Here is an 11,796-nt window from a genome sequence, read left to right on the forward strand (position 1 = left end):
ACTGGAGGTACAGGCGGAGGCAAGCGATTTTAATATGGTCCAAGCCTCGCGCCTCTTCCGCAGAGGCCTTACGACAAGTCCGAGGAGGAAAACGTAGCCATATCGAAGGCCGAGGTGGAAGCCCATTTTGCACCGAAACCGCCACCGCCGCCAAGGGAGAAAGTGCCTGTGGAAAAGATTGACCACTTCATTCGTATGGCTAGACCACCAGCTCCCAAGCCTGTTGACACAGACTATGAGCGCCACATCAAGAAGTTAAATCGAGCACGTCTACAGAAAGAGGCGAGCTCGAGCTTGAGAAAATCAGCTGGCAAAAGGAGCGGTAAAACCGTTCCCCAGCTGGGAGAACAGGCGGCGCAATCAATCCCCCCGCTTGTTGTGCCAACAACACATGAGAGTAGGCGCGCCCAATATTATTGTGGGCAAACCGTTAACATTCCCGGGATGGGCGATGTGGTAATAACCGAGGAGCATATTGCGCAGGCTGAATCGATCGGGATCATTGTTGGACAACTCCTCGATATCGAGCCCATGTCTCCGACTAGAGAGGAGGAAATAAAACGGAAATATGCCCGGGGCCAACCTTTGGTCGAGCCAGAGGAGGTCAATAAGCTCCCAACGAGAATGTATGAATTGCATCAATGGTACATGGACATTACCACGATTTCCAATCAAGAGTCCCTCATGGTGAATGTCAACAAGGAGCATTACTACCATGAGAAAGCTGTGACCGTTGAGTATTCAGAACTATTTCAGCTATACAATAAAGACGCACTCGACAAATCTATCGTCAGTTGCTATTGTCTGTAAGTGATTTCTTTATGTAATTTAAGTCTCAAGCTAGCTGTAGTGATCATTTTGATCAATCATTACCTGTAATTATCCTCACTATATTCTTTTCTGTGGTATTATGCAGGATGAAGATTTATGAAATGAAAAAAGGTGGACGCTATGGCATTGGGTTCGTTGACCCAAATACCATTAATGAATACACATGGAAAATAGATCCATATCACGAAAAAAGTGTAGAGGAAAGCATGCTACAGTTCTTCAAGGAACTCAAATACAATGAAGATATACTACTTCCTTACAACTTCCAGTGAGTCACACTGTCTTGTACTACAAATTCTGTTTTTCCCTACTAGCTATAGCTACATGTTTTTGCTTACATATGCCTGCTTAATTAAGACATGCAAACGTGTGTGCATGCAGATTTCACTGGATCTTGTTAATCATTAAAGTTGATGAAGGAACAGTTGAAGTACTAGACTCGCTACTTAAGAAAGCAAGTGACTACATCGTGAAGGGGATAGTCAACAGGTAATTTCAATCATTATTAACTATATCTCGACCTATTTAATTAGTTCGTCATTTCCTGATAACAACTATTTAATAACCCATTTATTCATTTTCTTTGTCGGCGGGCAGGGCTTGGGCAAAGTTCATTAGGGCCACTCCAGGCCCATGGAAACAAAATCTGAAATGGTATCGACCCAAGGTAAGTAATTAAGTAGTACTAGCTAGCTGCCATCTCTTTAATTATCATGCTTGATTAATTATTATCTGATCAAATTCCATTCTCGTAAAGACCCTGAAGCAGGCGCCGGAGAATGATCTATGTGCATACTACGTTTGCGAGAACATTCGCATGATGGCGTCCGAAAGGAGCAAATCTCAAAGACAGGAGTGGGTACGATATCGATTGTCAGAACACTATTCACAATTTTTACACCATTATCGATATCTAGTCACACAACTAATACACATGCATATTGATCTCCTTCTTAACAGTTCAAAGAGGTGCGGGACAAGCTCCTAGCACAGGACCGCATAGAAGCAATTCAAGAGAAAATAGCGGGATTTTTGCTCGACCAGGTCATAGATCCCAAAGGAGAATACTATTACCCGCTACCGCCCCCACGAACCACTTCCATTTGTTATCGTGCTCCGAAGGCACCAATTAGCTAGGCTAATGCCACTGGCTCCGAAGACACCAATTAGGAGAAATTATATATATATATATATATTATGATCGGTTCTACTAGAAATTCTATTTATATATATGCATAACGTGTACAATATGTAGTATCGTAAAATACCAGCAAACGAAAAATAATTAAATAGAAAACACAAAATTAAATGAAAAAGAAATCATAAACCCAAAACCCCCCAACATTTAATACCGGTTGGTGACACCAACCGGTACTAAAGGGCTCCTTGCCCCCGAAACTAACTCGTGCCACGTGGTTGCCCTTTAGCACCAGTTCGTGCTGAACCGGTACTAAAGGGGGGGAGAGGGGGCCTTTAGTGCCTACATTTTAGCGCCGGTTACCAAACCGGCACTAAAGGGCCTTACGAACCGGTGCTATTGCCCGGTTCTGCACTAGTGCCTCCACCTCGCCGGTTGTGGGTAGGGCGAGGGTACCTTCCTCCCGTAGTTGTAGATTAGGTGTAGTTTGTCCCTGGTGACTTTGGAGACTTTGGAATCCATGTTCGTTTGTCTATGGAGAAGCCAGTAGATGCGAAGGCATCGTTGGCTTTGGCCTCCTTTGTGTTGGTCTGTATCTCCCTTGTCGATGACTTGCGAATCGGTAGGCTTTGTGGCAAGTTTAGTTAATATCCTCTAGGATCCTGCTGGATCTATGCTCTCCCCCTTCTCTCTTTAGGAGTTGGAGAAGAAATCTATGCCTGCAGATCTTCTTGGTAATTGTTCCTTTTCAATAATAATCCTCTGCAATTTGTTGATGTGCTCTTCGACATTGGTTCTCATCCCCTATCAACTATTGACGTTCTTACTCCTTCTTCAGCCTTGTTTCCTCTTGGTCACGGGGGAAGAGGTTTGGGGATGGGCATGCTCTTCTTTCCTATGCTTATCTAACAGATTCCGGGTCTGTAGAATCGGAAGCTAAGAAAACTCAAAAGGTAAAAACGTTTGAAACACTCATATTTGAGGTAAAAGTAAAACAACTCGAAACAACTCAGTGTTAGCAACTCAGCATATAGAGGCAACACGTGACTCATTCTACAATATCATGTTGCAACACCTGGAGAGAACTGGACGCCCATTCTGCACACGGCTGATTCTATGAGCAGTTTCACATAATCTGATTCTGTGTGTAGTTAAGCTGATAAGAAGTCGACTTAAGCATAGGCGGACCCTTGAACAAAATACGCAGGGCAACCGACAATTATGACCGTAGATAAAGTGGCAGTAGCGTTTGTCAAAATAAAGGACTAAATAGATTCCACAACGCACTGAAACAAAATTAGAACATAATTACGCAGCCACGGTGCTCCAGCATCCTGTCAGGAACTTTGGATTAAGAATTGGTGGAATACCAGGCAATCCGAAACTCTCTTAACTGATATTCAAGAGAAAAGGATTCTCGAAAGATTCATAGAATTAGAAGAACTTTCTCTCTTGGACAAGATGATAAAAGGGAAACTAAAGACACATGTACAAAAACCTCCTACAGGAATACACAAGGAAATAATACAATGGGTCAAAATAAATAATGAGGATCATCTCCATACCATTTTGCATTTCTCGACAAATATAATCTGTTTGGCTATTCTAAGTGGTTCTTTATGCCTCAACATAATGTCAACTACTGCAGCCTTTTAGTACTAGTAGATTACATTTATATAGAGGTTCTTGAGTAAATTTTACTTGTGCTTATAAATTATGTACTCATATCCACTCCCCTACGTCAGTAAAGGGAAAAAACCAAAGACTGCTTCAGGACAATTCACTAGAAATAACAGATAATCTGGAGAGTAGAGCTTCAACGCCTCACGCTCACCCCATCACCAAGACCAAAGTTTAATAAGAAAACAACGAGACTCGGGAATCCAATCCAATGTTAGTACACGTTCTTCCAGATAAACAAATTGGTCATCACGGCGCTCCCGAACTTCTGGGCAATTCCCAATTCAATTCTCGAATTCTGGGCAATAGTACAGAGTCAATGGTGGTGACTGTGCCGAGCAAAACAAACAATCCAAGGAGAAGGCAAGCAAAACAATCTCAGATTTACGTTAACTCGGCATAATGCCAGCCAAAACATGTCAACCATAACCAGAAACCAGCTGCCTCTCCGATGGAGCATGCACAGAAGCCACGCGGAGGATAAGATAACTCAACAGTCTCCAGAAACAAAAACAGATCAATAGGACTTACACTTGATTCACGTACTCCCCCCGATCCGAATTAGTTAACGCAGTCTGTGCACAATGTAAAATGGACATTGCATAGAGGCTGCGTCAATTAATTCAGATCAGAGGGAGTAGTATATGCAATCACCGACATCAGTAAACCGAAAATCCAAAAGCTGGTTCAGAGTAACTCGTTATCAAAAAATAAAAAAAGAGAAGCTTGACAGTCAACAGGCGCGTGACGCTCACCCAATCACATAGAACAAACTTTAAGAGAGCAGCAAGACTCGAGATAGGTCCCAAATATTATTATCACACGACCCACCAGACAAATAAATAAACTGGTTATCCGTGCTACTCTACCTGTACTCAAGATAATAGAATAGGATCACAGCTCCCCCAAAGTTGTGGGCAGCCCAGTCACAATTCCCACAGGCACAGAGGCCAGAAGCGACATCTGACCTAAATCCTGGGCAATAGAACAGAGTCAATGGTGGCTGACTGTGCCCGGCGAAACAATCCAGGAAAAAGCACATGCCGACCATAATAAGTAAGTAAAGATACATGGGGCATGAGCACAAGCCACATGGAGGATAACCAGACGGCCTCCGGAAACAAAAAACAGAATGCATGCTTACGGAGAGTGTCAGATACTCAGAGGAAGATGACAACACCTGAAGAACAATGCCCAAATTGATTATTCATACAGCAAAGGGAAAACCAGAACAGAACATTCACTACCTATCGTGGAGACTATAGTTGTACGATGTCTACTTTGCCATACAATCCAACCCAGGACAGGACACGACAACCATAAAAAAGAAAAAAACATTGTGATTTTGACCGATTAAGCATGTCAGGTTCATTTGCTTCAGTGTTATATAAATTTCACTATCGATCAACCAAGCACTGATGGTTCGCAAGATCCCATCAAACGAATTCGGTAGGATAGGCGAAAAAAAAACTAAATGCAAGGAACCATTCAGCAATCAAACGAGCGAAGTAGGTGGTTAGTTCGATTTAGTTTCCCCCCTTTTCGTTATGACCGCAAAGGCTAAGTTAAACACCACAAATAATGAATGTATTTCTCCTTTTTAAACATCAACAGCTTAACAGAGTGGACTGCAAGATTGTGAATACATGTAAAGTACGCAAATCAGTTTGAAACAGGGTATGGTTGTGTTCTGCAATTTTGTGCATCGTGAAGCAAGACAAACACCGCAAATGATGGTGGGCGTGGCCAAAGCATTTGCACAGGAGTAGCAGTCGTCATTCATAGAAAACTGAAACAGGCTCATATTTCTAGGTGCAGAGTTGCGAGTAGAGAACCAGCACACATCACAAGCACTGGAGTGGCAAAATGGTGAAGGAAGGAGACATAGGAAGTGTTGCATTGCTGTAACCTATCTAACTACATATATCTTCGTAGTCATGACTCATGACTGAATCCTGGTGCTTGGCCACAGCACTGAACACCCAGAACGGCGAAGCATAAGAAACACTGACAGCATGACTGAAATTCCCTAACTGATAACTACTACCATCTGCAAAATTCTCACGGTTATCTACCTATCAATCATGGAAAAGGCGCTACCAGGCTTTGTTCATTTGATAACATCACTGAATGAGAGACGGTGCCAATCAGGTTCGGCAACATTGCTTGCAGGTCCAAGTGGAGGAGGATGCACCCCTGCCCTGCACTGCACTGAAATGTTCAAATGGAGGTGAGATTGGTGGGCATCAGAAATGTGAAATTCAGGGGAGAGAAATTGTCAGTGCTGCATTGCTCTGTACCTGGCGGCCATGGATATGGGTGGGTGGCTAGAAGATGCCGCGCTGGCGGGCGAGCGCGAGGAAGTCCTCCAAGGGATCGTGCTTGCTGGTGGTGGCGGCGGCGGCGGTGGCGGTGGGGATCATGAGCATCGCCCTGTAGAGAGGATCGACGACGGCACGGGGCGGTTGCTCTGGCTGCTGCTGCTGCTTGGGGCTCGGGGTCGGGGCTGGGGTGCTGAACTTGGCGCCCCTGACCTTCCTGGTGCAAACCCTAGGCTTCCGGCGAGGTTTGGCGGCGTCGTCGTCGTCGGAGGGAGGTGGCGAGGGCGACTGGGGCTGAGCGGGACTGGGGGTGAAGGGGAGGCTGCACATGGTGATGGGGTCTTGTTGGGGGAGCTCGGGAGGGGTGGCGAAGACCTCCTCGTCGTCGTCCTCGGCCCCCCGCGCCTGCGAGGCGGAGGGGGCGTTGCCGGCGCCGAGGAAGGAGGAGTTGGCGAGGGTGTCCTCCTGGGACGCCGAGATGTCGCCGCCGCACTCCAGGGCAACCGTCGCCATCATCGGCCCGACCTCGGCGGCGGCGGCCATGGCCGCAGTGCTCGGAGAGGGACGGGGAGGAGGACTCGCCAGACTGAAGCTGTACCTGTTAAAATCAGACGAGAGAAGTGCATATTTCAACCCTCAACTTTTGTCCTAGTCTAATTTACAACCCCGAACTCCAATACCATCTAAATTACAACCCCCAACTCTCAAAACCGGCCAGGATTCAACCCTCCCCTCTCTGTTGATCGATTTTGACCTGGTTGACCGGTTTTGACCAGTCAACAGGTCCAGTCAGCATGCCACATCAGCAAAAAATGCAAAATTTCCAAAGAAACAACCTGCAAAATCGAAGAAAATCCAGGAAAAGAAATAAGAAATCCAATTTCCGAAAAACACGGAAAATAAAAAAAATGAATTTCCAAAAAAAATCCAGAAAAAACCCAAAAACTCAAATTCCAGAAAAAAATCATTTTTATTTTCCCTAGCTTTTTTCGCGAACAATTTTTTCGGAATTTTGCCTTTTTTATATTTTTTCCCTGATCTTATAGATTTTTATTTACTTTTTCTTGAAATTTTGAAAAAAAATCTGACGTGCATGCTGATTGGACCCGTTGACTAGTCAAAACTGGTCACCCCAGGTCAAAACCGGTCATCAGGGAGGGGAGGGTTGAATCCTGACCGGTTTTGAGACTTGGGGGTTGTAATTTAGACGGTATTAAAGTTCAGGGTTGTAAAATAGACGAGGGCAAGAGTTCAGGGTTGAAATATGCACTTCTCTCAAATCAGATCGACACGCGAATCAACCTGTGGTTTCAGTTGGTTAGGTGGACAGTGGTATCCTTAATCTACCAGAATTCAAATTCTGGTGCTCGCATTATTTCTGAATTTATTTCAGAATTTTCGGCAGTCTCTCAAAGGTGTTTATAGGGGTAGGATATGTGTATGCGCGTTCATAGTAGTGAGTGTATGCGCGTGTATATGAGCACTTGTGTCTGTACCTATGCTCAAAAAACAATCAGATCGACACTTGAGTCAATTATAAGGCCTCTTTATATGTCCCATGAAAAAATGTGAGGCTTCTTTCATCCAAATTCAAAGGATTTTCAAACGAATCTTGAAGGATCCTATTCCTAATATCTCTTTTACTGTTGGTTGCCTTTTCTTTTACACAATACAATTGCAGATGCTCACATACACACACATATACTCATCTCTACTAGCGCACACACACATCCTATTGCTATGAGCGCATTAAAAAGCTGAGCTGACACAATATGTTGAGATTGACGAAATCACCACATTGGTCGCGTAGTCGACACGAACATCTTCTTGTTTGATTTTTAGGATTGCAATTGGAAAAAAAATCCAAAAAAAATCCTGAATTTGTACAGGAAAGCTAAATCGAACACCGAACTTTCCGATCCCGATCTATTTTGAACTCAGCACATCAAACTCTCCGATCCCGATCTATTTTGAACTTTGAGTGTGTTTGCTGGTGTTTGCTAACATGGCAAGTTGCTACTTCTTGAACTTGCGTTGATTTTCCCTTCAGGAGGAAAGGGTGATGCAGCAAAGTAGAGATAAGTATTTTCCTCAGTTAGAGAACCAAGGTATCAATCGAGTAGGAGACAACACACAGATCACCAATACCTGCAAAATAATCAAACACTTGCACCCAACGCGATAAAAGGGGTTGTCAATCCCTTCACGATCACTTACAAAAGTGAGATCTGATAGAGATAGATAAAACTAAACAAAAGATAAAGTAAAATTTTTTGAGTTTTTTTTGCTTTATAGATCGAAAAGTAAAATATTGCAAAACAGTAGATCGAAAACTTATATGATGGAAAATAGAATATCGAAAACTAGTATGATGAAAAATAGACCCGAGGCCATAAGTTTCACTAAAGGATTCTCTCAAGATAGCGAATAATACGGTGGGTGAATAAATTACTGTCGAGCAATCGATAGAAAAGCGCAAAGTTATAACGATATCCAAGGCAATGATTATGAAATATAGGCATCACGTTCGTTTCAAGTAGACCGACTCCTACCTGCATCTACTATTATTACTCTACACATCGACCGACTCCTGCCTGCATCTAGAGTATCAAGTTCATGAAGAACAGAGTAACGCTTTAAGTAAGATGACATGATGTAGAGGAATAAACTCAAGCAATATGATATAAACCTCATCTTTTTATCTTCGATGGCAACAATACAATACGTGCCTCGCTGCCCCTACTGTCACTGGGAAATGATACCGCAAGATTGACCCAAAGCTAAGCACTTCTCCTATTGCAAGAAAAACCAATCTAGTTGACCAAACTAAACCGATAGTTCGAAGGGAATTACAAAGATATCAAATTATGCATAAAAGAATTCAGAGAAGATTCAAATAATATTCATAGATAAGCTGATCATAAATCCACAATTCATCGGATCTCGACAAACACACCGTAAAAGAAGATTATATCGGATAGATCTTTAAAAACATCGGGGAAAACATGGTATTAAGAATTAAAGAGATAGAAGAAACCATCTAGCTACTAGTTATGGACCCGTAGGTCTGTAGTAAACTACTCACGCTTCATCGGATGGGCAACAGAGTTGATGTAGATGCCCTCCGTGATCGAATCCCCCTCCGCAGGATGCCGGAAAAGGCCCCAAGATGGGATCTCACGGGAACAGAAGGTTGCGGCGGTGAAAAAGTGTTTCGTGGATGCTTCTGATGGTTTGGGAATATATGTGAATATATATGAGGTAGAATTAGGTCAGGGGAGTCACGAGGGACCCACAAGGCAGAGGGGTGCGCCCTACACCCTGAGCGCGCCCTCCTCCCTTGTCGCCGCCTCGTGGCTCTTCTGACTTGATCTTCGAGTCTCCGGGGTGTCTTCTGGTCCAAGAAAAATTATCGCGAATGTTTTATTTCGTTTGGACTCTAGGTTAATAAGTTAGTCCCTAAAATAATATAAAATAGCACATTAATGCATATAAAACATCCAAAACAGATAACATAATAGCATGGAACAAAAAAAATTATAGATACAGAAGAGACATATCACAAGTCAAATCGGGCCGGCACATTAGAGCAGTCCCTCGCGTGCCCACTCTGCAATCGTCCTCAAAAAAAATGCAATGTTTTTTTTCGTTTTCTTTCATTTTCCCTTTGGGTTTTCCCTTATGTTTCATTGGTTTCCTTCGGCTTTCTTTTATCCATGGCTATATTTTTTCACTAGTTTCTTTTGGTTTTTCTTTCTTTGTTATACTTTTTTTGTTTCTTGTTTTTCTTGTATTGTTTGTTTTTTCTTTTCTCTTTGTATCTTTGTCGGTTTTAACCAATTTTCGTTTTTACAGATGTCTATTTTTCTCACTACACAAAGTACATTTTTAACATGCACATGAAACATTTTTTGATACACTTTCGACATTTTTCAAATACATTATGTACATTTTTTAAATACATGTTTTCAACATTCTTTTGAATACACAGTAAAGTCTTACCAAATACACGTTTAACATTTTCTAAATTACAATAATATTTTACAAAACTATAGGAACATTTTTTACATATTTATTGTTTAAAAATTTACTCCCATTTAAAAAAAATCAAAAAACATTCACACTTTAAAATTTGATTCAGGTTTTAAAATTTGTTCCCATTTTTTTTTCAAAAATGTTTATGTTTAAAAAAGTCCTAAAATTTTCAAAATAGATTCTTTTTCAAAAAATTTGTTCATTTTTAATAAAGTATTCAGCATTTTCTCACACATTTGTTGAGGTTCCAAGAGTTGCTCTCATTTTTAAAATTTTCATAAAGTGTTCAAATTTAAAATTTTGTTCAGGTTTCAAAAACTGTTCACGTTTTTTCAAAAAAAATTATGTTTCAAAAAGTGTTCACTTTTTATAAATTGATTCTTTTTCAAAAAGATGTTCAACTTTTATAAAGTATTCAACGTTTTTCTCACACATTTTTTTAAGTTTCCAAAGTTTCTGCCATTTTTAAAAATTTTGAAAATTGTTTGCACTTTAAATTTTTGTTCAGGATTCATTTTTTTCATTTACTGAAAAAATGTTTATGTTTCGAAAAGTGTTTACTTTTTCAAAATTGATTCTGTTTCAAAAAGTTGTTCATTTTTATAAGTATTCAGAATTTTCAAAAAGTATTCACACTTTAATTTTTTACGTAGACTTCACAATTTTTTATGTTTTCCATATTTGTTTGCCTTTAACAATCTTTTTTTCTTCCAAATTTTGACTTTATGATATGTGGGTAAGTTTATCGGGCTTCTCATTAAATCACTAACGGCCATTTGTTCTAGTGGCTTGCGCGAGGCGCTAGCAATGGTGAGGCACATAGATTAGCTGGAATCGCTACTACCCTTGATATTGGCCGACATTTGTGGCTCATCGATCCACCGGATCATCTTTGTATTCCTTTAAACATCGAGACATGAAATAAAGCCCGTTGTTCCTTCTAAAAAAATGTGTTTTTATTTGTACGTCGCGCCTTATGTAAAAGGAAAAAAACACTCGCTTAGCACGTGGTGGGCTGGCCCAGTCCCTTCCGCAATCAACAGTTGTCTACTCTTTTTGGTATTTTTATGTCCCATGTTACCTAAAAGAAAAAGAAACGAAAAAATCGGTGGGTAGTTTCTAGTTTCTGCATGTTGGATCCTTTTGATCTACACTTTGCTTCATCGGTGGCGGTTGCTATTCTGGTGCGCTGTTCTTATGAGGGCTTTAGCACGACGACTTCTCGAGTGTCCACTACAACAATGTTTACCTGGCTCCGATGAGGGAGTGGCGATGACGGCGACGCACCTTCGGCTCACTCTAGTGCTTGTAGTCATCGCTAGGTGGTCTACGGACCTGGATGTAATTTTTACTTCTGGTGTTCTTTATACTAAGTTGACAGTTGATGAGTAGATCGGAAGTTTTCTCGCAAAAAAAAGAGATAATGATGGGTTAATCATTTGTATCTACTCGTATTGGAACCTGTCCAGAAGTGGTGAGAACTAGTCAAGAACGACTTGTAAATAGAATAACATCACCAAAAATGAAATTGGATGGGAAACATGTCATAAAAATGGATATTATATTGCCTTGTCTACGCATCATGATCAATTGTGGAGATTACACATACTTAACATGTATTGCACTGTATACGTACAACTTCCCCAGGTGATCAACCCTCGCATCAAACTTATATAATTTACCAGATATCTATTCTTTCGGGACATGGAGAAAGGAACCCGAATTTTCGGTTTCTTACAGGAAATACAACACATCGGAACCAAACCAACATATCACACAATATGGGCCAAA

At 41.4% G+C, this 11,796-nt stretch overlaps 1 protein-coding gene across 1 annotated transcript; it reads right to left on the reverse strand.

The window, feature by feature from the left end:
• Positions 1–5,431: 5,431 nt before the first annotated feature.
• On the reverse strand, positions 5,432–6,580 carry LOC125511616 (uncharacterized). Its single transcript, XM_048677040.2, has 2 exons — positions 5,950–6,580; positions 5,432–5,860 (listed from the first exon to the last, which is right to left on the reverse strand). The coding sequence occupies exon 1, from the start codon at positions 6,511–6,513 to the stop codon at positions 5,977–5,979; it is 537 nt and encodes a 178-aa protein (XP_048532997.1). The 5' UTR covers positions 6,514–6,580; the 3' UTR covers positions 5,432–5,860; positions 5,950–5,976.
• Positions 6,581–11,796: the final 5,216 nt, after the last annotated feature.

Source organism: Triticum urartu, chromosome 5A (genome assembly GCF_056163025.1).
Source record: "Triticum urartu cultivar PI428250 chromosome 5A, HENAU_Tu73, whole genome shotgun sequence".
NCBI lineage: Eukaryota > Viridiplantae > Streptophyta > Magnoliopsida > Poales > Poaceae > Triticum > Triticum urartu.